Source organism: Spermophilus citellus (assembly GCF_964194105.1).
Source record: "Spermophilus citellus genome assembly, chromosome: 7".
NCBI classification, from domain to species: domain Eukaryota; kingdom Metazoa; phylum Chordata; class Mammalia; order Rodentia; family Sciuridae; genus Spermophilus; species Spermophilus citellus.
In genome coordinates, this window is record NC_138188.1 from 100,984,882 (window position 1) to 101,009,391 (window position 24,510).

The following is a 24,510-nucleotide window of genomic DNA, read 5'->3' on the forward strand; positions in this document are numbered from 1 at the left end:
TGGGACTGCAAATTGGTGCAGCCAATTTGGAAAGCAGTATGGAGATTTCTTGGAAAGCTTGGAATGGAACCACCATTTGACCCAGCTATTCCCCTTCTCGGTCTATTCCCTAAAGACCTAATAAGAGCATGCTACAGGGACACTGCTACATCGATGTTCATAGCAGCACAATTCACGATAGCAAGATTGTGGAACCAACCTAGATGCCCTTCAATAGATGAATGGATAAAAAAAAATGTGGCATTTATACACAATGGAGTATTACTCTGCTTTAAAAAATGACAAAATCATAGAATTTGGAGGGAAATGGATGGCATTAGAGCAGATTATGCTAAGTGAAGCTAGCCTATCCTTAAAAAACAAATGCCAAATGACTGCTTTGATATAAGGGGAGTAACCAAGGTCAGGGTAGGGAGGAAGAGCTTGAGAAGAAGATTAACATTAAACAGGGATGAGAGGTGGGAGGGAAAGGGAGTGAGAAGGGAAATTGCATGGAAATGGAAGGTGATCCTCAGGGTTATACAAAATTACATATAATAGGAAAGGAGGGGTAAGAGAAAAATAATACAAGTCGAAGAAATGATTTACAGTAGAGGGGGTAGAGAGAGAAAAGGGGAGGGGAGGGGAGGGAGGGGAAGGGGGATAGTAGAGAATAGGATAGACAGCAGAATACATCAGTCACTAGAATGGCAATATGTAAATCAATGGAAGTGTAACTGATGTGATACAGCAATCTGTATACGGGGTAAAAATGGGAGTTCATAACCCACTTGAATCAAACTGTGAAATATGATATATTAAGAACTATGTAATGTTTTGAACGACCAACAGTAAAAAAAAGTAGAATACAACATGTTTTAAGGGAGAGATAAACGTGTTTATGATATACAGAAGGAAGAACTTGCCTTTGGATGATAAGATCAAGTAAGACATGACAGAGAAACTACATATAGTATGCTGGGTGACATTTAATAAATACTCACTGGGTATTTCTTTCTGTGTTCAGCTTATTTCACGTAATGTCATCTAGGTCCCTCTATTTACTTCAAAGGACAGAATTTTATTCTTCTTTGTGGTTGTGTAATATAATATTCCATTGTGCATATATATATATGCCATATTTTTATGCACTCAAGGGTTGATGGGCAAATAGACTGATTCCATATCTTATCAATTATGAATAGTGCTGTAGTAAACACAAGCATGCATATTTCTCTTTAGTATGCTGAAAATTTCCTTTGGCTATATAAACAGAAGTGAGATTACTGGATCATATGGTAGCTCCATCTTTAGATTTTGAGGAACCTCCATACTTCTCCATAATGGTTGTGCTAATTTACATTTCTACCAACGATGTATAACAGTTCCTTTTCCCTTTTCCTCCACACAGTCTTTCATATGTGGCACCTAAACAAAGTCAACCTGAATATAGAGTAGTTATTACTAGTGACTGGGAAGGATATTGAGGGGGAAAGGGTGGATAAAGAGAGGTTGAATTTGATTAATACATGGTATGTATACATGTATGGAAGGAAATATCACACTGAACTCATTAATATGTACAATTAATACATGTTCATGTATTAATTAAAATACATGTACATGTATTAATTGTACTTGAAATTAAAATAATTACCTAAATGAAAAAAAAAGAACTTCCAATTGGAATCCATTGTTACTCCTCTGCTTAAAATCTTTAGTCAATCTGTTAATTTAGGAACCTTATACACCTTCACTGAAAAAGAAGACAAACCAAAACCAAACTCCACCATATTTGTAGGGCTCTTTGTATCTCAGCAGCCTGCCTTTGTTTCTCATCCCTCATCGCTCACCATGTTCTACCATGTTCTAGCCTTTTCACAGTCTCTGGTTCTGCCAGGAGTATACTTTCTCATATTCTGTGCCTGACTGACTCAATTTTCATAATTTGGGGGAGGAGTTTGATCATACAGGACCTAGCATATGCACATTGGAAGAAGTAAGTTTAGAACAATATGTTGGGGGAGAACCACTTTAAATTAGACTATTATGTCACTATTGTGAACTATAAAGAATTGAGATAAGAGAGTATCAGAGCTACATCTCACAAATATCTAGAAGTTGTGTTCAGGGCAGTTTAGAATGCTAAAAGGTAAAAGCAATAGATTGCACTTGTTTTGAAAAAAAAATTCTGGGAAAGAGGTGCTGATGGTCTAATTTAGAGAATGTAAGAAAGCATGCTTCACAAAAATGTATCATTGATTGAAAAAAAAGATATAGGTGAAATGGAGAATTTAGAAGTAACCTGTTTCAGGAAGATAAATCATGTCATTATCAGAAATAAGGATATCAGAAAAAAATGAAGAAATTCTTTGGAGGTAAAAATTAATTTTGACCTGAGCACAATAAACATGAAGTGGCTGAAGAGATAGAAAGAAATGTTTAATAGTTCTTTCTGGGCTAGAATTCAGAACATAAAGGGCAAGGTTGGCAATGGAGACTTGGAATTAAAACATAAAGATGTTATAATCAAAGATGAGGTCATTAGTGGAAGATCTCAAAAATAAGGAGAAGCAAGAACAGCTCTGGTGAAATGCAGAAATATGAAGATCACAGAACTCAAGATGAGCGAGTTTAAGAAATAAAATAGGGGATAGTACATTATTTGAGAAATAAAGGGAAAAGAGATTGCAAGAAAAGAGGGACTTTTTTAATAGTGTAATTAAAATAGGGGTCAAAGAGAATAACATAAGACTGACAGGCAGGGGCAGTGGGAGGATGAAAATAGGGAATATGGAAAAAGAAAAGTAAAGCTATTTTAGGCAATTGAATTGAAAACAAATGATGAATGAAAAGATATACAGAAAACATGAGGATTTAAATGAGGTTAGCATGAGTTCATAGGGTCCTCAATAAAATGTCATGGTATCCAATTTCCTAGCATTATTTAATACTCTGTAAAGTAGAGAAGAAAAAGAATTATAGGAGTTACTCATGGATGAGAGTCTGGAAAGTTCAGAACAAGATCAAATAAACTTGAAGTTTTGGCGCCGTGACGGGGACCACTGAAATGTCACATTACAGGCTCCAGCTTAGGAAGACAAGGAAGTAAAGCCAGCAGATGGTTATAGGATAACCATAAGGTCCTGATTAAGGATTTTTTTTAGGTGTTTAAAAATTTAAATTGGAAACTTTATACATAAAAGTGCTTCTTCTACAGTTTTACTTGAATTGAGGAGATTGGCAGAGTCTTACCGACACAAAATCTCTGACTTCATTCCTTCTCCCCAAGACTTTGTAGTGTGTATGTACCCAGGTGCATGCAACATTATTTTTATACTATGTCTTTTAAAAAGAATATATCCTTGTAAGGCATGATAACTTAGTAACTTAAGGCCTACTTGCTTTAGATGACTTTATCAGTTTGGTTCCTCCATTATAAAAGAAAAGAATATGAAAGCTCAGTAGAAGTACTTTGGATTAGACAGAGTGGAGTAAAGAGAGGGGAGGTGATAAGGGGATAGGAATGATAGTAGAAGGAATCAGACATTATTATCATATGTGCATATATGACCATACAATCTGTGTAACTCCATATGATGTACAACCAGAAGAAGGAGAAATTATACTCCATTTATGTATGAAGTGTCAAAATGTGTTCTACTGTCATGTATACCTAATTAGAACAAATTTTTTAAAAAAGAAAAAGAATATGAATGCTCATTTTAGAGTATGATGGAGGGCTGAAGGAAAAATAAATTAAAAGGAAAATGAAAAGGAGGAAGAAAGCATAACAGAAATTTATTTTTTTTGCAGTTTATCTTTCATAGCTTTCTTTTTTTTATTGGTTGTTCACAACATTACAAAGCTCTTGACATATCATATTTCATACATTAGATTGAAGTGGGTTATGAACCCCCAATTTTACCCCAAATGCAGATTGCAGAATCACGTCGGTTACACATCCACAATTTTACATAATGCCCTATTAGTAATTGCATAACAGAAATTTAAAAGAAGTGTTTTTTTTCTTATAGTTTGTCCATTCAACAATCACGTTTGTTATTTTTTTAAAAAAATATTGCACTTTCTCTAGCTATAGTATATGTACACAATGTACACATAAGATTAGAACAAAATAATATAAAATTTTATCTATGAAGCGAAAAACCCCCAAAGCATTGTAAAATTATTTGGTGTATTTCATTCTACCTTCATTTTTTTCTAATGGATATCTGAGTGCATATGATGTGAGTGTGTATTGACTACAGTTTGCAGAATGAATGCTGGAGGTTATGTTGTTTAGAAAACTGTCACTTCATTTGACCATAAGTTGCATAGATTTTTATCATTTAATAAAATATTTTCTAAAATATAATGGTTAATGGCTGTTTAGCTGCATAGCTCAAGAGCTTTTATTTGGAAGAAACAGAGAAACATCTCTGGCTGTCTAGTATAGAAAGGAACTCATTGTAGCTCACACCTTTGGGAAAGAGGCACAGTGAAAATTGTGCCAGAGCATCTTGTTATAGGGGCAGGACCACTGGTGAATAGAACATAAGATGCTGCAGTTCCCACTAGCAGCAATACAGATCCAAAAATAAATCCAAAAATAAGTCTCAGCATGAGGAAATATTCCCAAATATTTTCTCCTCAAACATCACTTCTTATTAGCTATCATTTTACTGTGATGGATAGTAATGTCTTTTAAGACTAAACCTGATCTATTAACAGCCAATCAAGAGGCTATTGTCTGAAAAATTAATCTCTAGAGTAGGAAAATTAGTAGACTTCAGCATATAAAGTCCAATGATAATTCCAGCTAATTACTAGAAATCGCATTAATCAAGAGAAATTACCTTAAGAACAAATATAACTAATTAAGATTTCAAATTCTTTTTTTTTTAAAAGAGAGAGTGAGAGAGGAGAGAGAGAGAGAGAGAGAGAGAGAGAGAGAGAGAGAGAGAGAGAGAGAGAGAGAGAATTCTCAACATTCATTTCCTAGTTCTCGGCAGACACAACATCCCAGCCTGCACGTGGTGCTGAGGACCGAACCCGGGCCGCACGCATGCCAGGCGAGTGCGCCACCGCTCGAGCCACCTCCCCAGCCCTCAAATTCTTATTTTATTAGAATACTTAAAAATGAGAAGAGCTACAGGCTAAATTCAATAACAATGTAGTGGCAAAACTTGTATGGAATTTTATAGACAATGATCAATTATTTAATTAATAATCAATGCAACATGATGTTTATTAAGGAAGGAAAGAATAGGAGGGAAGGGAGAAAGAATGAAGTAACAAAAAAAAAAAAAGAAAGGGATTGAGAGAGAGAAAAAATACCTGCTTAAAGCTCTGTGTAATAGATTTTGGTTAGCATCAGAACTTCTTAACAGAATTGTAAAACTGGCTTCTAAAAATTTGATCCTAGAAATAATAGGTTGTAGACTATTCCTCATGAAAAACTTACTTCATGCTTATTTGAGTTTTAAATTACTAAATTAAAAGAGCATTTATAGGGGCTGGGGTTTTGGTTCAGCAGTAGAGCATTTGCCTAACACATGTGAGACGCAAGGTGCTGGGTTTGATCCTCAGCACCACATAAAAAATAAATAAATAAAATAAAGGTCTTGTGTCATAAAGATACTGTGTCCAACTACGACAACAACAAAAATCTTAAAAGAAAAGAGAAGCTATAGGCATTGCAACTGTAATTCAATATAAATGTTCTAGGATTAATGAGATTCAGGAAATGTCACTTTTTAAGGGTGGGAATTTGAAAAGAAAAACAAAGCATGTTGGTTCTATAAGAAGTGTCACTCTCACATCATTTCATAATTACATTGTTTTAATGATGGTAATTATGCAACAAATATCCTGACAAATAATCATTATATTTCCACTAGCAATGTGTATGATTTGATTCAAAATGTGAGAAAAATTTCTGGGTTATTATTAATCCTAAGTGAATTTATTTGTAAAACATTGTAAAATTCTAAAATGTTTAAAAAAAACCTCCAATATTAGTTTTTTCTACATTAGACCATTTTGGAAAAAAAAAGGTAATAAATTAGAATGGCATAAGAATAAGGCTAAATTCTCAACAGGGTTATGATCATTTCCATATTATATTTATTTATGTGTGTGTATGTGTGTGTCCATATCTAGTATTGATATCAATACATGAATTATATAATGCAAGTCACATACATTTAAGGTAGGATAAAAGTTAGTATGATGAGTGTAATATTTAAAAATAAGATTCACATTTTAAAAAAATCTTCATATCATAATTTTCTTGATATTTATATATACATGGAAGTTGTTTCTTTTTTTTATAATTATACTTATTTTGAGGGCTACTATTCTCAGGGCTAAAGCAACCTGATTGATTACTCTTTCTAATGAATTCACAGGTTTATTTATAATATTATTATTGTAATCCTCTATTACCTGCTGTACATACTTTTAAATATAATTTGATGCAGGTTCATATGGGAAAATGAGCAGACAGTCAGAGTAAATCCCTTTCATTGATTGCTTAGATCCCTAGAATAATAATTCTCGACTTTTTTGTGTTTGTCTGAATCACCTGCAAAGCACAACGTATGAGCAAGTTTTGCTTCCATCCACAAGGATTCTACTTCAGTTGTTCTGGATGTGGTTCTCAGGCATCTGCATTTTAACAAGTATAAAAAACTATAATGTTGACTTGGCTGCAGGTTATCAAGGATCGTATCTAGAGAAACATTGCCTTAATACATATGCTTCCATATCAGCTTGATCAGAAAGATCACAAAATCACAGGACAGTAACATTTGAAGAAAAAAATATGAATAAATTATTATTGAAAATAATGCCATTGATATTCATTTGTTTATTTTACTGAAGTTAAGGGTGGTGTTTTTTTAATCTTTGATCTTGGACTCCATAAAGCTGCTGGCATGGGAACCAAAAAAATCTGGCTTCAGATAAGGGTCTCTCAATTTATTAAGTATATCAAATGCCTGTTTTTATTTAGGTACCCTTGACTTACACAGATGGAATATTTAATATCAAGAAATTAGAATGGAACTCAAAGGCAACTATAGATTTTGTATTTGTTTTTTTTTAAAGAGAGAGAGAGAGAGGAGAGAGAAAGAGAGAGAGAAATTTTAATATTTATTTTTTATTTTTTTGGCGGACACAACATCTTTGTTTGTATGTGGTGTTGAGGATCGAACCCGGGCTGCACGCATGCCAGGCTAGCGCGCTGCCGTTTGAGCCACATCCCCAGCCCCTAGATTTTGTATTTGTTGACGCAAAGCTTTCTTCAGTTAACCTTATGAGGAAAGTGTGTATAGCTATCATTTAAACAAACACAGAGTCTAGCAAAAATCTCAGCATATTTATTTCAACAAGGATATTCTATGTGTGGTGACCCTCATGAACCAGTATGACACAATAATTTTGTTTTCTGCTTCAACACCTGAAGAGGGACAGTTTAGGGAGAGAGAGAAGATTTTCATTCCATTGGGCTAAGTTATGTAAGCATCTTTGAGGGCCCAAAAGGGAGTGTGAAAGTTAAGGTACCTATCTTTCTATCTGTTCTCTCTCATGTCTTCATGTCTAAAAAGATTAATTTTAGAAATATTTGGAGAGGTACCACTATCTGAAAATGAGTAAAATTATGCAGTATGGCTTCCCACATATATATTTTTTTCTTTCTTTTCCTTCATGTGATATTAAAGAATACAAATCTTTTGGTACAGTGGTTGCCAAAATGTGGTTCTCTACATCAGCAGCATCAGCATCACCTGGGAACTTGTTATAAATGCAAATTCTCAGACACTACCCAGATCTACTGAATCAGCAATCCTGTGGAGACTTCACCCATCTAAAATTGAACAAACACTCTAAATGCTGTTGGTATGAACTTTATTTTTGACTCAAACATCTTTAATAAATATAGGTAAGAACTTTAAAGGGATATAGGTCTACAAAGCCTTCTAGAGTGCCAAAGAAGTAAACCTGAGCCCACTCCAATCATAAGAGAGTCAAAACAGCTGTTTGACTCTGGGCAGCACTCCAGCACAAGGGTGAGCCTTACAGAAACATGGGAGCAGCAACAGCACTGTCTTGTTCTCCACCATCACCATCATCATCACCATCTATTGGGTTACAATACAGTCTCCAGACATTAAGCTAGGTGGGTCACCTAACTTTTTCTTATGGTAAATTTAGGAGGATTTAAAATTCCTAATTTTTATCTCCACTTTACATATGGCACAATCTAGCTTTAAGGAAATTAAGTCATTTATCCCAACGTTTACATATGTAATAGGAAGGAAAACAGATCTGAATCAAGCAGTGTAACTGCCCAGTCATGATTCTGTAGTGCTATCTCAGAGCTCCTTTGAGTTAAGGGTGTTCTCATCATTGATTAAAGAAAAGGAATTACATGGATCTGCAGAAACCATGGAGGGTGATCAAGGAAGGACATAAAAGGTTCTTAGAGTTTGAAGGAAAGGGCTGTGGATCTGGGAAAAAGAATGATGTCAGTCATACATAGAAGTAGAATCTTGGATGGGGTAAAAACCATATATAGATGAATCACAGAGTAAGAATCAGGGGGAATAAATAATGTGAATGGATGAGTCCTCTGACAATTTCAAAGCTGAATATAAAAGAGAAGTGGCAGACATTGGGTGCTAGGGGTCACACATGCCAACATCTATACAATTGTCTAAAAGTTTCCTTTCAATGACACTGGCTCCAGGAAAAGACAATCCTGTCTTCATACCCCTTATAAATACAGGTTTTGTTTCTCATTGCTTCTCTCAAAGCAAGAAACTGTAGTATATTTATACAATGGAATATTACTCAGCCTCAAAGAGGAATGAAATTATGGCATTGGCAGGTAAATGGAGAATATCATGCTAAGTAAAGTAAGCCAATCCCCCAAAACCAAAGGCCAAATGTTTTCTCTGATAAGTGGATGCTGACCCATAATTTGGGGGGCAAGGGAAGAATGGAGGAACTTTGGATTAGACAGAGGAGAGGGGGAGAAGGGGAAGGGGTGTGTGTCAGGGAAAGATGGTGGAATGAGATGGACATTATTATCCTATGTATGAGTATGACTCTACATTATGTACAACCAGAGAAATGAAAAGTTGCATCCCATTTGTGTAAAAAACAAAAATAAATTAATTTTTTTTAAAAAGCAATATGTTAAAGAAGAAGAAAATATATTATCTTGAATCAGATAGATGTGGGTTTGAAACTCTGTCCTAAGCCAATAGGGAACTTTGGGTGTTTTTTTTTATTGTCTCTGAACTTTAATTGTTTGAATATATGTGTGTGTATAAAAGTTTTAATATACATATAAAATTATTTACATCTACTTAATAGTAATATGATAATTAAACAAGACAATAAATAGCACTTGACAATGTAGCTCTTTTCCAACCCCTTAATATTATGTTAACTTAATTTTCACTAGCACTGCCATGGTATGAAGGTAGGTATAATAAGATCTAACTGAGCTCTGGTTTTAACCTTATTGCAAAGGCCATGTTTTGTAGCTTAAAAGTACACAGGTAAATAAGAAAATAAATAAAATAAAGAAGAAAGTCTGTGTGTCAGCTCAGACGTAAATAAAAACCCTTATAGTAGTTCTTAAAAAATTATAATGGAAGATTCCTTTCTATTAGAAAGTGCTTTAAATTTGACTCCAGATCTGCTTGGCTCTCAACTGCTCCCTGAATTATGTGTGATCCTGAGCAAAAAACCTACACTTAATGGTTTCTTTTCTCATCTCTTCCTCACCAAGAAATATAATAGTCAGATCATTGAATTTTATTTAGTATAGGACAATACAAAATATCTATTGTGGTCTCTCTAGGATCCTTCTAATGACAATAAAAGCTATAAAGATACTAAAATTGTATTTAAAAATCTCAGAGTTAAGCAGGATTTTTAAAGCATAGAACATTATAAATAAATATATGAATGAAATACAATAAATACCAAGAAAGAAAAATCACAAGATAGTGTTAATAACAGGCCATTAGATAAAATTTGTTCTGAAGAGCCTTAGTTATCACTTCTCCCTTTACCACTAAATCAGGTTAAAAAAATTCTCCTTTTGAGGTAGGAGTGTGTGTGTTTGTACATGTGTGTACCTGTACGAGCTCCAAGGGAGCTGATAAATTAACACCTGGATGTGTTTACATATTTCTAGTTACATATCTTATTAAATGTGATCCCAGAGATCTAAACCCTGGTGTCTCTCATTACAGAGCTCATGCACTCTTCACTAAAGTACAAGGAAAGTGTGCTATGCTTTGACTGTGATTGGGACTTTGCAAACCAGTAGATACACCTTTTATTAGGAATAAAATGAAGTTGTCAGCCATTGAAAATGGACCAAGATAGCAGCCACCTGACTAAACCACTCTTGCATCAGCCAGTCTCTGATGTATTTTATTCTAGCTTCAATCTATTCATCAGACGATCTGGAAGAGCGATAATTTAAACACGGCAATAATCAATTCCATAACACATTAATAGAAGCTACAGTCAAACTCTGCCACACCACTGACTGCACTGGAATCCTGACAGGAGCCCTAGGGCCATGCCTAATTTGCATTAAATTTACATAAAACTGTAAATCAAGAATACACGAGCACAGCCCTAATGTTTGTTAGCGTTTAGATCTTTCCTGATAGATGGATTGAAACTGCTGGTGGTTTGACTTTACTTTGCAAAAAATTTTTGCAGCCGATCAGCTTTGTTTTCATTTTGTAATTATGAGAAAAGGGACTCAAGGGAGCTATCCTTAAGGAGCATGCATATGCCATTTAGGGTTTGCGTTCTGTAAAACCCCGACTCAGATGTGCCTGTGGAAACCCCAGTCTCAAAGCAAATTGTCCCTAATGACTTTGAAGTTCCTTGTCAGTGGACTTACTCACAAGTACCTTGTTATTTAGTGAAGATACAAATCACACAAAGCTGGACCGCTGATATCAAGGCCTGTGGGGACCATTATTGTTCTAAAATATTTTTTTCTGTCATGAAAACAGATAATTAATGAAAAAATTTAATTAGGACAAGAACAGGTAAAACCCAACTCTCTTAAGTTTGGTGAAACACGGGTACCTGGCAGGGTAGTAAAGTGAACTTCCTGTGGTTCTAAGCACTCTGTATGTTCCTACGTTCCTATTTTACCTTTTTTTAAATAGCTGTAAGTTTTGCTGTGTGTTTTTATATTCTGAACTAGGAGAAACCCTTCTTGTCAAAGGTACTGGCTCACAGTGGCAAGGGTACTTCTCTATTCTCTTTAGCCCTCTCACTTAAAACTCATTTTGTAGAAGGAAAACAGATACTTAAGTGCAATCCTGCATTTGGAAGTTTTTCCTTTTTAGAAAGAATTTTGTAAATATTTTATATAACGTGCTTATTTTCCAACTGCGTCTCTTCCTTACCACCTTATATTCCACTCTTTTCTTACCTTGCACGATCAAGTAAACTTGGGAGGTCTTGGGCTCATGCTGTGTCTGAACGGAGCATGTATAGGAACCCTCATCATAGACATCCACCTTCTGGATGCGGAGGCTGTATTCCAGAGAGTGGCGTTTCTCCAGCTCAACCCGGGGATCCAGAGACCACTTGTCATGTCCAGCAAAAATGATACCAGAACGGTTCAACCAGGCCACCTTCGAGTTCTTGTCTTCTACAACACATCTGACAGAGCAGAGTAATAATGTTAGTGGCTTAACCATAACTGTAACTGCTTTCATTCTCTGCATGATTTGACTCAACAAGATCAATCAAGAAAAATAATTATATGCATAATGAATCACTACCATGACATTTCTTGGGGTCCTTAGTAACTTCACTGTTTCCTTTAAGATCTAATTACCATCCAATGGACGAATGTCATTATATTAGATTCGGTTCAGCAATAAACAATCTGAGTATTAGTAATTCAGGCCAATAACATTAAATGAGTATTGACTTCCCACTGGATTACCTCCAACTTGTTTATGAAAAGGTCATTCATTCACACAGAACTCCATTTGCTCAAGTATTTTTGGGAATTATACAATGATATCATGTCACTTTTGCTCCATCTTGTATTCTTTCCTAAGTATTTCATAAAGTCTTGCATGATAGTAGGCTCAAGTTATGCTCCACTGCTGCAGGAACAAGACTAGATTTCAGAGTTCACTATTGACCCTTAGGAATTTGAAATACACTCCAAGAAATAAGAAGTGTGTAAGTCCAAGGACAAGTGCATTCGTGTTGTATCAAGAAAATCAATGCAAGCATCATCTGGCCCAAGTCTAGTTCTAGCTGCTGAGAGCAGTAGGTTGTCTAATGACAAGGTACTTTTCTCCCAGCATTTCTGGTCGTATTGAATGAATGCAGTTTTTCATGGGAGATGAAGAAACAATTTTATAAGTCATTCCAGAGAAGATGAAGTATAAATGTTTGTCAAAATGATTTTTTTTTTTTTTTAGTAAACTGAAATTATCCCTTTCGGAAACTCCAAAGAAGGGGGCAAAGAACACAGGTTAGCAGAGAAGGGATAATCACTTCATGGTGAATAAAGTTCTTTCTTTCAATTTGCCAGCAGAAAATCTGACAATGAAAAAAAAATCAAACAAGCAATAAATGAATTTTAAAAAAAAGTGAGGAAGAAAGAAAAAGTCTCTCTCTGTACTCCTTAGCAAGATTTATGATTGTCCCACAGAACGATGGTTCCAGACCCTGTTCACAGCTATACAGCCAGCTTCTTGACACTCTGGGGTGTGAAGGAATGGACAGAAAGAGTCAAGAGTATGATGGCAGAACAATTAAAACACCATATTCCCCTGTGTTTCCCAAATTGAGTCAAATTCAGATTCTTTTCTCAGGTGAAAACAGTCAGGCATAGAGATTTCTCACCCATGCATAGAAAGGAAATCTGTACATAATCCACAGACAGACCACAGAGAGACTTAGAGGCCAATTTGTGTCTCTCATATGGAGGAAAACTGTTGAGTCTTTTTAAATAACTCCTCTATGGTCCAAGACTATTTTCCCCCACTATTTTCAGGTGAATCCTATTTTTTTTTTAATTTCAAATGAGAATTTGACTTAAGTTGTGTGTCAAGATACACACATCTTCCTTCTCTGCTTTACCTATTTGTTTTATTAACATAGCTAGATTTAAGTATCATTTAGTATCTCCACCTCCCAGAATGCGTTTTTCAGCCATGTCAATATTTTTGTGAATAATTAAATGTGTTTGATAATTTGGAGGTCCTAGGAGGAGAAGAGAGCTCACTTTGCAGATGCTTACTGCTTCTTTTCAGGCTTGATTTTACTTTTTTTGCTCTACTCTTTTGAGATATCACTTCTCTATCCTGGGTGGTGTTCCCAGCACCTCTCAACTTAAGGGCACTTCTGAATTAATCAACAGACTGCTTCCTGTCTTTTAGACCATTAATGACATTTTTGAATGTAAAATTATGATATTTTTCTTTTCTATTGAGGACAAAAATATACCTATGCAAATGTATTTTAAATCGCCAGCAGGTTTCCCTTTGTGCTTTCTTACCTACACAGCGCAACACAGCAAAGACCAGACTTACTACATCACAGAGAAGTACCCTGAATATCCTTAGCCCAGAATATGGCCTTGATATGGTCATTAAAAAAAAAACAACATCTGATATATATGACACAAATATGGTCTATAAATTAAACAAAGACATAGATTTTTATGTTGTTTACCTGAATATATGAAAAATGTAATCCACAATAATATAGGTTCTAGGTAAATACCTGTCATGTAAACTAACAGGGTCACACATGCAGATACAGAATATAGGGTTTCTTATATTCCATGCCCCCATCTTGAAAACTACCCTACAATATACACAAATCAATTGGGTGAATTTCTTTATCAGCACAAGGCAGAGTTTCAGTCAGGCTTTTAGGTTCCTTTGACATTTTAGCAATTATTACCCATGGAAAAGTTAAATTCGAATAGATCATTATTCCAAATTATTCTCTGAGACTGTTCACATCTATCTTACCTAAGAAAGTAATCAACTATTTCAGAAAAATTGCCAGACCCATAAAAATGCATCTACTGCAACAAAGCATTATGTGGAAATTTTGTCATGACAATCTACAAAACACCTTATTTTTACTTTGCCTTTTATCCTTATTTAATTTTTAAGTCTATCTTTTACTTACAAACAAATGGAATATACTTTTTATTGATTTGTATTTTGTTAAAGTCTAACCACCAGAGCACAATATAATGCTTAAAATATCACTTCTCTAGATCTTTCAGGGTTCTTTTTTACGTGGTCAAAAGTTCCGAAGTAAGTGTGTTGTCCCTATAAACTAGAGAATAAATCCCTCTACATTATGAACTAAAACTTATTGAAAAAATGAGCAAAAGAATAATGTGATTTCAGAACTATTCTATTATTAGTTTTACCTTTTAAAATCTTGATTTAAAGTGGTAACTTTTTAAACAATAGGAAGTATTTAATCCATAAGAGAAATATGATAAAAGTCAAAGTAGTCTCAATTTGAAGGAGCCTATGTTTCTTTTTTTTAATTAAGAAAAAATAATAAGTCACATAGGTTAATCACAGATCGCCAGGCTGTATGGAAAAAAGAATGGTTGATCTAAATGCAGACCCAGGCTCCCAGCAATCACCAACTCAACAAAAAGTATCATGGGCTTGCATTAAGAGGTGAGTTTGCTCCCATGTGTTAGGCAGGCCTGCAAAGTAAATGAGGACTCTAGGGCCATGCTAGGATAGTACCAGGATAATAAGGAAGCATCATCCACATGGAATGCTACTCCAAGACTGGGTAGTGCAGTTCAGAATTGTATAACTACTGATTTTTATCTCCCAAATCAGTCTGGGCTAAAGCAGGAAAAGTGTAAAGAAATGTATTTTTAAAATCTGTAGGTATAGCCAGGAGCAGTGGTGCATGCCTGTAATTCCAGTGGTTCAGTAGTCTGAGACAGGAGGATTGCAAGTTCAAGACCAGCCTCAGCAACTTAGCAAGACCTTAAGCAACTTAGTGAGATCCTGTCTCAAAATAAAATAAAATAAAATAAAAGGCCTGGGGATGTGGTTCAGTGGTAATGGGCCCCTGACTTCAATCCCCAGTACCAAAAGTAAAATAAAATAGAATAAAATGTTTGTGTTATGTGTTGCATGACTTAATAGATGTTTGTTCAAGGAGTTCACAATGTTGTAAATTATTCTAAAATTTAGAACAGACTACACCCTGAAGAGGATGGGTGCTTGTGCCACACAGAAAGGATCAGAGAGAATTTCCTCTCACTTTGGGTGGGATTTCTTGAGGTAGCTGAGGATGTAGGATTATAATAGAGACTGCCTCCTCTACAGAAAATCTTGTATGCCCTCCTTTTCCTTGGCTCCTTGTCATTCCCTTATAATACTCTGTATTACATTGGTTATTTCTATTCAACTTTACTTGTAAGTTTATTAAAGACAGTGATCTTCTTATAATTAACCTATGGAGCCCTCACTGAGTAGTGGCCTAAACATCATCTGTGCAATAGATAATTGCAGAAATGTGGAACAACTACACTAAATTTAACAAATTGCTATTAGGTCATATATCAGATATTCACCAATTGTCTAATAGGTAAAAACTATATTGACACCTATTTTAAAGTTGTTAAGAAATCATTAAATTATCTGATATGAAGAAAATTTTAAGAGAATTATTAAGTGTGGTATTGAAGTGAAAATGAAGAAGGAATAAATGTGCTCCTTGTCACTACAAAGGAAGTTTATCTCTGGAATGTGAGAAACGAAAAAAAAGGAGGATAAAGCACTAAATAAGTGTGCAAAAGGTTGCCCACTTTGACTATGAACCCTCAAGTACCAGGTGGGTTAACTACCTTAACTATAAAACTATGTTGTTGTTGTTACTGTGTGTGTGTGTGTGTGTGTGTGTGTGTGTGTTTGATCAGCTTTAAAAATAACAGGAAAGGTAAGCAGACAAAATTTTAACTTCTCAATTCAGTATATCTGAATCCATAAAAGTGTCATGAAAAATCGATGCACTCGTAAAAATCTTGAGCATTGGATCTCTGCAAACACTTAACACCAAGTATATTATGCAGACTTGTATGAACAGGTACATTGACAATTCCACTCACTCTGCATAAGGCTGGGGATTATAATTCTAAAATGATGAATATAATTGGAGGCAAAAAAGAAATACTAAATTCAGTTTGCACTAATAGATTACTTAATAGCATATTTACCATCAGGGTCCATAAGGAAAGTAATACACATCGACTAGATATTAAGCCTGTTCAATTGCTACTAGACAGTTCTTCACATTTAACAAGCATTATTGGCTAAAAACATACTAACTTAGCATTAGTATTTATCCAGACTTATCTTTGTACAAATTTTCTGTTTTTCTCAAGATTAGAATCTTGTATGTATTGATTGATAAAAAAAAAAACAACAAATCTATTTGACTTAATCTCTTACAAGTTAACTATATTCCTTCTTTTAAATTATAGGTTCTAGGGGTAGTGTGCCTGGATGGGTAGAAGAGATTTTTTTTTTTTTTGTTTCTTAAATTAAGAAAGGATGGTTAGGTAAGGGATCCCAAGTGCATGTAGTTTGTGCCTCCACTGACATTAGCAAGGCGTGGTGGCATTTATCATTTGTCAAAACTAAGGAATGAGGTGGTGCTACTGTTATCTAGGGGGTGTAGGCCAGGGACGTTACCAAACATCCATGTCTTTTTGTGGAGACAAAAATTTTGACAAGGTCAAGGTTGAAAAATTGAAGTAGGTATTGATCTCTTGGTTTAAATTTCCAGGGTCACAGGACAAACATCTATTATGCAAAGGCATTTTTTTCATAAGCATGTGCTTCTTGTTGTATGAGATACAATAGCAAAGTCTCTGAAGTGTTAAGTCAGATTCATGATAAAGGCACTGAGGCCAAGGGATGCTTTGGTTCTAAGTTCATATTGTATTTGAATATGTAAAAATAGCTAATAGGATTTTAGATATTTCACACACACACAATTATGTATGATTAAGGTGATATACCAATTAGCCTTATGTGGTCATTATGTGTTGTATGTATGTACTTAAATCTCTCACTGTACCTCATAAATATATACAATTATTATGTGTCAGTTAAAACTAAAAATGTATTAAAATAAGTAAGTACTTAAGGAATCATGCCCCTTTTGCTATTTAATTTTAGCTTCATAATGGTAAGATAATATAATCTTGTACAGTGTTGATAGTGAAAGGTAAGTTATAAATTGCTTGGTTCCTAATTTAATGCCTGAGAAATCATTTAACCTTAGTGTTTCATTTTACTCCCTCTATAAAAATGGATCAGTAAAACCCAGGACAGGTAAGGGAAAATTAATTCAGTTGTGGAAAATTTTGATTTTTTTTTAGAAATTATTAGCTTTTTTTGTTCACAAGAAAACTTTTTTTAAAAAAAATTAAGCTTTATTATTTTTTCCACATTTGCAAATCTCTCTCTTTTGTAAAATGTGGAAGATTCAAGATGTGGATGGGAAGGAAGTCTTCAAGAATGTTGGCCCTTTATTTTTATACTGTTTGCTTTGAAACTTCAATTCTACAAATAAAACCCTTAGTGAATCAGCAAAACTATCATAGAATCATTTCATTCTAGAGGGAAAGATAATCGGTCTGGGAAGTGATGCTATATATTACCAGCATTAAAGTGTGGAATCAGGAAAATTTCTAAGAAGAGGATGGCATAGACTGTCATGAAAATATCCCAGGCTCAGATTCTGAGTTAGAAGTCCTTTGTCTGGCTTTGCAACATTATTTTAAGTATAATGAATTCCAAGAACTATGCAAACACTTTCAAAAATACCAAGTTAGCTAAGTACCAAATTTATGGGATTTTGAATTATCAATCATTCTGAATCATCTCTGCTTCATTACCATGTCCTAAGATTAGACGCAGTAAGAAAAAAAAAAAAGAAAGAAAGAAAAAACTCTGGGGATTCACTGCTGACCCTCAGGAAGTCCTACTGGTCTCTGCTGCAATAGGCTGTTTCAGCTCCCTGGCTCCCTGACTCCCACCTTTACTTTTATATTTTGAGGAATAAAGTATTTTAAAATTAAGATACATACTTTTTTAAGACAGAAAGTTATTACACACTTACTGAACTATTAGTATAGTGTAAAAATAACTTCTATGAACTAGGAAATCAAAAAATTCATGACACTTGCTTTTTGTGGTGGGCTAGAATTAAACCCGCAAATCCTCTGAGATACGCCTGTAATAATGATATATAATGTTTACCTAATAGTTTATTATAATGAAAAGCTCAGAAATATCACATTGTGATATTACAAAACTGTAAAAGAATAGGGTAGGATTTTTTTTTTTTTTATTTTGGCACTTAGAATAGCTGTGGCTTTGAGAGTTAAGGAATTATATGATGTGTGGGTTAATTTTAGATATACAGAGCAGTAACTGGCCTGATGATGTCTGATATTATTGAAGAGACTCTAGTTTTCTACTGCAACATGGAAATAATAACTATTTTGTAAGATAGTTGTGATTATTAAATAGGCTAATATATTTAGAGAACCTAGTGAGCTTTAGAAGAGTCTAACATTTTTCCCCCATGTCCCTCCTTACTTAGAAATTTGAATATTCATTCTTTAGAAACTCCAATTTTGAACTAAATTTAGCAACCTCTATATATTAAAACCAACCCTTGCTTATCACATCTCTAGGGAAATCTTTTAGGGGTCTGGTGTTCATATACCTGATTCCTCCTTCATCCCTTCCTATCAGCAATAGATCTCATAAAGCCTAATACTATTTAACTTGAATCCAGTATGATGTGGACTGGTTATATAGCATAGCAGTTTAAACTGAGGCTCAAATTCTATCTTTGGAACATCTTAAAAGGGGCATTGGGATACCTGTGCATAGACAAGACTCTAAATGCTTCATGTCTTTCATCAGATGCAATTTGTTTCATAAAAGGCAGAGCCTACATATGGATGTCTCTCAAGGACAGTCTGAATGCAGGACAACATCCAGTCTGTGTTGTGCTTTGTGATCTTCAGAGATCTGCTGACAGAATTGTGTTGCCACCTGGATTGGATATGGCATACTGTATGCTTTGTATGTTTTGTGGAACCTCAGGTTGCAAGAACAGGCCTATCTATTCCTTCTCACAAGTGCCAATTATACTCTCAATGAAGTAGGAATAATCCCCAAACCTTTCCTCTCCACTGAACTACAGATTCTCCTCTTTCCACCCCATCTGGTTGAGAGAAGATGAGCAGTAATTTTAATCTTGCTTTTGTGTTGATTCTCCCTATGAGTCTCCATTCTCTGAAAAATCCCTTTATTTAGAAGGAAAAAATGCTGCCTTTAGCTGTATCTTTGGAACAGTAAAATTAGTCTTGGGATCCTGGCTCTGATATGTAGTTTAAATACTCACTATGTAATTAAAAACAATTCCACAGCTATTTGAAGAAAACTCTGTTACCTTTTGAGTCATTACAAAGTAAATATCAAAAGTATGCTAAGTTCTAGAAGGGAAAAAATGTGGTCTGTACCATGGTTGGGTTTATTCTTTATCTCATTCCAGCAGTAAGGAGAAATAAAAGTGCTCATAATAAATTATAAAGCACTTAGGATGAGCATTCTGATGTATGAAACTTGGCTATAAAGTCAGAAGACTGTTTTCCATAAGCCTCACTTGAAAACCTAGCCCCTTACTTTATAGTCTTATCATATAGAGCATTATGCAAATAGTATCATTGGAGCAGAACCATATTATAATATGACTCATCATTACATTACATGCATTTAGATATAATTTAGATCAAATTGTGCCTCTAAGACATGGACAAATCCTAGATACAGCAGGCATACTATTTCACAGTCAACATATAGAAAGTATGTATATAAGAAAATAAATAAGTAATGGTACTGTCATCAGAGCTACCATTAGAAAAGGGCTTTGATGTCTAGTTTTCCTTGACTGTTAAAGATACAGGTAAAAGAGATAAATTTAAAGGCAGATAAATATAAAGAGCAAAAAAGTATTCACTTTTTAACATGCATTTTGTATCCACAAGTATGAAATAGGAGATTCCAGCAACTGCAAACTGAAGGAGATATTATCAAACAGATCCATCATAGGTGAAGGAAATACAGTGGTCCCCTCCCCCAGCTGACAAGCAGCTGATAGATCACTGATGATTGCATATAAATCACAAGGACACAGCTCACATGGAGAATTATATGGATTTTTCTTACTTCCATGTTTGATTTTTCTATCACCCACTTTCTACTCCAACTCACTTCCTACTTTTCCTGTCCTCAAAATCTTCCCCCCCCCCAGGGTATTGCCTTCTAAAGGATAGTGGTCTGAGAAGGCCTTCACCCTGTGTGACAACCTATTTTAGTGTTTTTTTTTCTCCTTTCTCTTTTTCTCCTGTCTCTCCCCATCACATCCTCCTACCCCAATGTAAACCTTTTTCTAAAAACATGTTACTCTTGAATAGACCAACAATCAGTTCATAAATGGGAGTTGGAGCCAGATGATCAAAAAGAGCTTTAGAAGTTACTGAAAGAATTGGAATAAAAGCAAGAGCTGGTGAGTTTGAATGAAAGCCTATCTGGGAGAGCTCTTGTAACAACCTTAGTCTACTCAAACTGTAGAAGGATAGAAGTGCCTAGAGTCCCCAACCTACATCAAGCACTGACCCTGTAGCATAATAGAGGTGAAGAGAAATAGCTGGTGTGTAGATTTGAGAGAGTGAGAGAAGAAGTCAAAGGCCATTGCTCCCGGTCATGCTACATGTAAGTTAACTCTGACATTTCATAGTCAGTCTGAGTTCAAGAGAGAGCTGTGGATGCTTAAGGTTCAGTTCAAGGTATGAGTGATCCCTAAGAGGAACCCTATGACTCAAAAGCCTTTCTAGCCTAAGGGGATTCATAGTCTGCCTCTGACTCCCTGTCCGAAGGCCAATCTAGCTTTGAAAATTTATTACACAGAGGCATCTTCCCTCACAGTGTTTCCCCAAAGTCGGTGGTTAAGTGAAAAGACAGGGAGATGAGAGCAAGAGCTGAATCTAAATGGTAATTAATAAGGTATTGTTTTAAAATTGTTCCTCATTTCTTCTGGATTAATCATCAATACTTATGGTCAAGACCTATTGACACTGTACCAGAAACTCTACTGAAATCTCAATATGTGCTTTAGGAATCTGACCTGCCTGGCAGCATGATTTATATCGACTAATTAATAATGTCCACTTTCCATCATAGATGTCACATTTGCCTGGTTCTGTCTGGACCACTCTTAGAAGCACATTGGTTATCAACTAATTGCCAAATCCAATGGGCTTATCTTAAGTATTTAATCTCTTCAAAGCTTTGTGTATCATTTACCTTTCTTCATTTTCTTGTCTCTCCTCCTAACTCTCATCACTTCTCAATTTCCATAATGTTCACCTCTTTCTTTACTCACCTTCTATGTATTGTTGCCTTTCAGGATTGTACATTTCTTCTCTCCTGACCTCATGGAGTATTCTATTATATTTCTTCAGTATTGGGGCTTTAATTACACTTCATCTGACTTGAATTTAAAACAACATACCCACCTATTTCATATAAGTCTCTGAAGGTACCTCAAATTCAACACATTCTGAGCTGAAACTTACTATATTCCACTTTTTTCTTCTAATACATGCATACATTTCAGTTAATGGAATTAAAATTCATCTGTGCCCCTAGTTTAGTAGCCACGGAGTTATTCCTGTTTCCTTGTCCTTTTTATTTCACTTATGCAATCAAATCTTACTTTCCAATTTTGGTCCTAAGATTGATCTCTACAATCCATCATCATGTCTACAGCTATGGATCAGTGCCTTGTCATCTGTTATCAGTATCACTGCATAACTCTCCACCTGGTTTTCTGGCCTCCAGTGTTGTCCTCCTGCCCACAGCTACTTCATCCATCCTTTATATTGAGCAGAACATACATGATGCTGACCACACAATCCTCTTGTTTAAATGGTTGTGGTCTTTTTACCTATTAAAAGTTCCAAAAGATCTGTAAAAACATAAATCAGCTCAACCTACTTTTCCAGCCTCATCTCTAGGCATTATATTCTCTCTCTACTTTAAATTTTGTTGAGGTTCCAATCTCACTGTTTCTGCCTCTTTTTTTCTTCTTTTCTCTAAAATGTGTTTTGCATCTGTTGACAAGTTCCTGCTTATGATATAAAAATCCACCTCAGATGTGTCTTCTCTTGTGAAGCATTCTCCTAGTTCCCTAGTTGTTTTCAGCTTATGCTAGCATTTATATTCTTTGTTTTTCTACCTTTCATTGCTATTTTAGAGTGAGCAAAGACCATGTCTTCTCAATCGTCTGCATCTCTTTTGCCTGTAAAAAAAATGTCTGACACAAAAAGTCGCTCAATAATTATTCATTGGACGAATAAATGTACCAAGAATCTTTCACCTCTCAGCTCACATTCTTAGGGATGTTCCCTTCCTAATAAAACTTTGAAGGCTGAAAATTTCTATGTGGTTCTGAAAGTGGTGATAAGGTAACCAAATGAATTTTTTTCCCCTTATCCAAACCAGGCATCTCATTTCCTTTTATTTAATGCTATCATTTTTTTAACTTCTCTTTGCCTGGAAAGAAAATGATGACATCTTTTATATATCTATGATATAATAAATGTGTAAAAATAAATTTTAAAAATGTGCAGTGGAAAGTGTATAACTCAAAAATTTCTAAAAATGTGCTATGGAATAAAAAGAAAAATTGTTTCAAATACACTAGTGCCCCTCTTTGAGTTTGGTTGATTTTACTAGGACCCTTGATATTATTACCTTGTGGTGTCTCTTGCCCTAGTGACTCATATTTAAGGAACAGAATGAACACTTTTTAATCCATACTGAGTCACATTAAAGAAAAACCACCTTGACAATATAACCTACTCTGAATTTACAGAGGATTTGAGATTAAATTATAATCAATTTTCTCACTGCTCATCTCTAGTGAAATAGATCAATTTGGTCTCATAGAACACTTAAAATTTTTCTTTCTTCATTTCATTTGACTGTGAAATTAGCAATTATTTTCTGCTTCAAGATAATAATACAATCAGGAAGGAAAACCAAAAAAGGTAATAAAGAGGCACATCAAGTGGAATTTTCTCCACAGATCTTTGTTGTCTGGGAGTCAACTGAAATTTAGGCATTTAGAGTCACCCAGTTGTAGGAGGCACTGTACTTATTCAGTAAAAACTGTTTCATTTTTTTTTACTATTGGTAAATTTTGTCCTACATTTATTATAGTATTATTATTATTATTAGACAAACCCACCATCCTGGATATCAGTGTCTAACCTGCAATCAGGATTGAATAAAACTTCCCCAAAATAAGAATGAGAGTAATTTTGTGTGTCTACCTGACGGGGCTAACCAGTGCTCAATGCATGATTAACCTCAAACATAGTATCTTACAAAAGAAAATACACTCTTTTATACACTCTTCTAGCTACAGAATGTAGCCACTACAGCTCACCAAGATATATTCTAATATTAAAATCTCAGCAATATTGATTCATGTAGCTTTAGTCAAAGGTAGATGACCTAGTTTCTTTACTTTATTAGTTATATATATTCTATCTTAAGACTAGGATATAATAACCTAGTAGTATATAAATAATTCATTTTGTTAGTATTTTCTGTATCACTTCTTCTCATTCCATCTTTTTTTTTCAATATTCTTTGTTTTCAGGACACAAATCAACGTGAGCAAATGGATTCTTCAGATAACTTTCCCTTTTTGCTCTTATACAATAGAGATCCTTAATCTTTATCAACAATCACCTGTCTGGAAAACCATGTGCCATGTCACATGATGTTTCATACTAAAATTACATTTCTTTTAGACTATAAAATTAAGGAAGTCAGAGTTCCTAACTTCCCTGTTCTAATTATATCAGTGCAGTACTGACTTGAGTGCACAAAAATCTTGCAGGCATTCAATAAAACATTCTCTAATAATAAAGGTAATTTCAAAAACACCATTTTTGATGGGTATTTGTCTGTGACCCCCAAATCACCATTGATAGTGACTGAGGGTAACAAAAGAGGAATTTAGGAAATCCACCCTGAGAGGTCAGAATCTGAGAATAAAAAGTAAAAGAATGTATTGTTCACTAAGTACAAGACTTCCTATCCAAGAGCCCAAGCTGATTTCTTTCCTAATAATTGAGTTCTATATAAGAGTTCTGAGTCCACAGAACTCTGTGTGAGCACTGGCCAGAGAGTCCAATCTCAATATTTCAAGAATTGTTGGCAGTTTTCACTTATGGATTTCTCCTAATTAGCAGCCCTTAGCAACAAAATGGCAAGAGGAACATAAAGCAAGATCAAAAGATACATATTCAGTGTAAAACAGCTCATTCTATTAGCCCCAAGCAACATATAA

At 34.8% G+C, this 24,510-nt stretch overlaps 1 protein-coding gene across 2 annotated transcripts in view; it reads right to left on the reverse strand.

Moving 5' to 3' along the window:
- LSAMP (limbic system associated membrane protein) overlaps positions 1–24,510 on the reverse strand; it is a 611,879-nt gene that overhangs the window by 262,610 nt on the left and 324,759 nt on the right. For both annotated transcript variants that reach the window (XM_081302034.1, XM_081302035.1), the window contains exon 2: positions 11,468–11,700. In XM_081302034.1, coding sequence (XP_081158160.1) covers positions 11,468–11,700 — 233 coding nt within the window. The remainder of the gene's footprint in view (positions 1–11,467; positions 11,701–24,510) is intronic.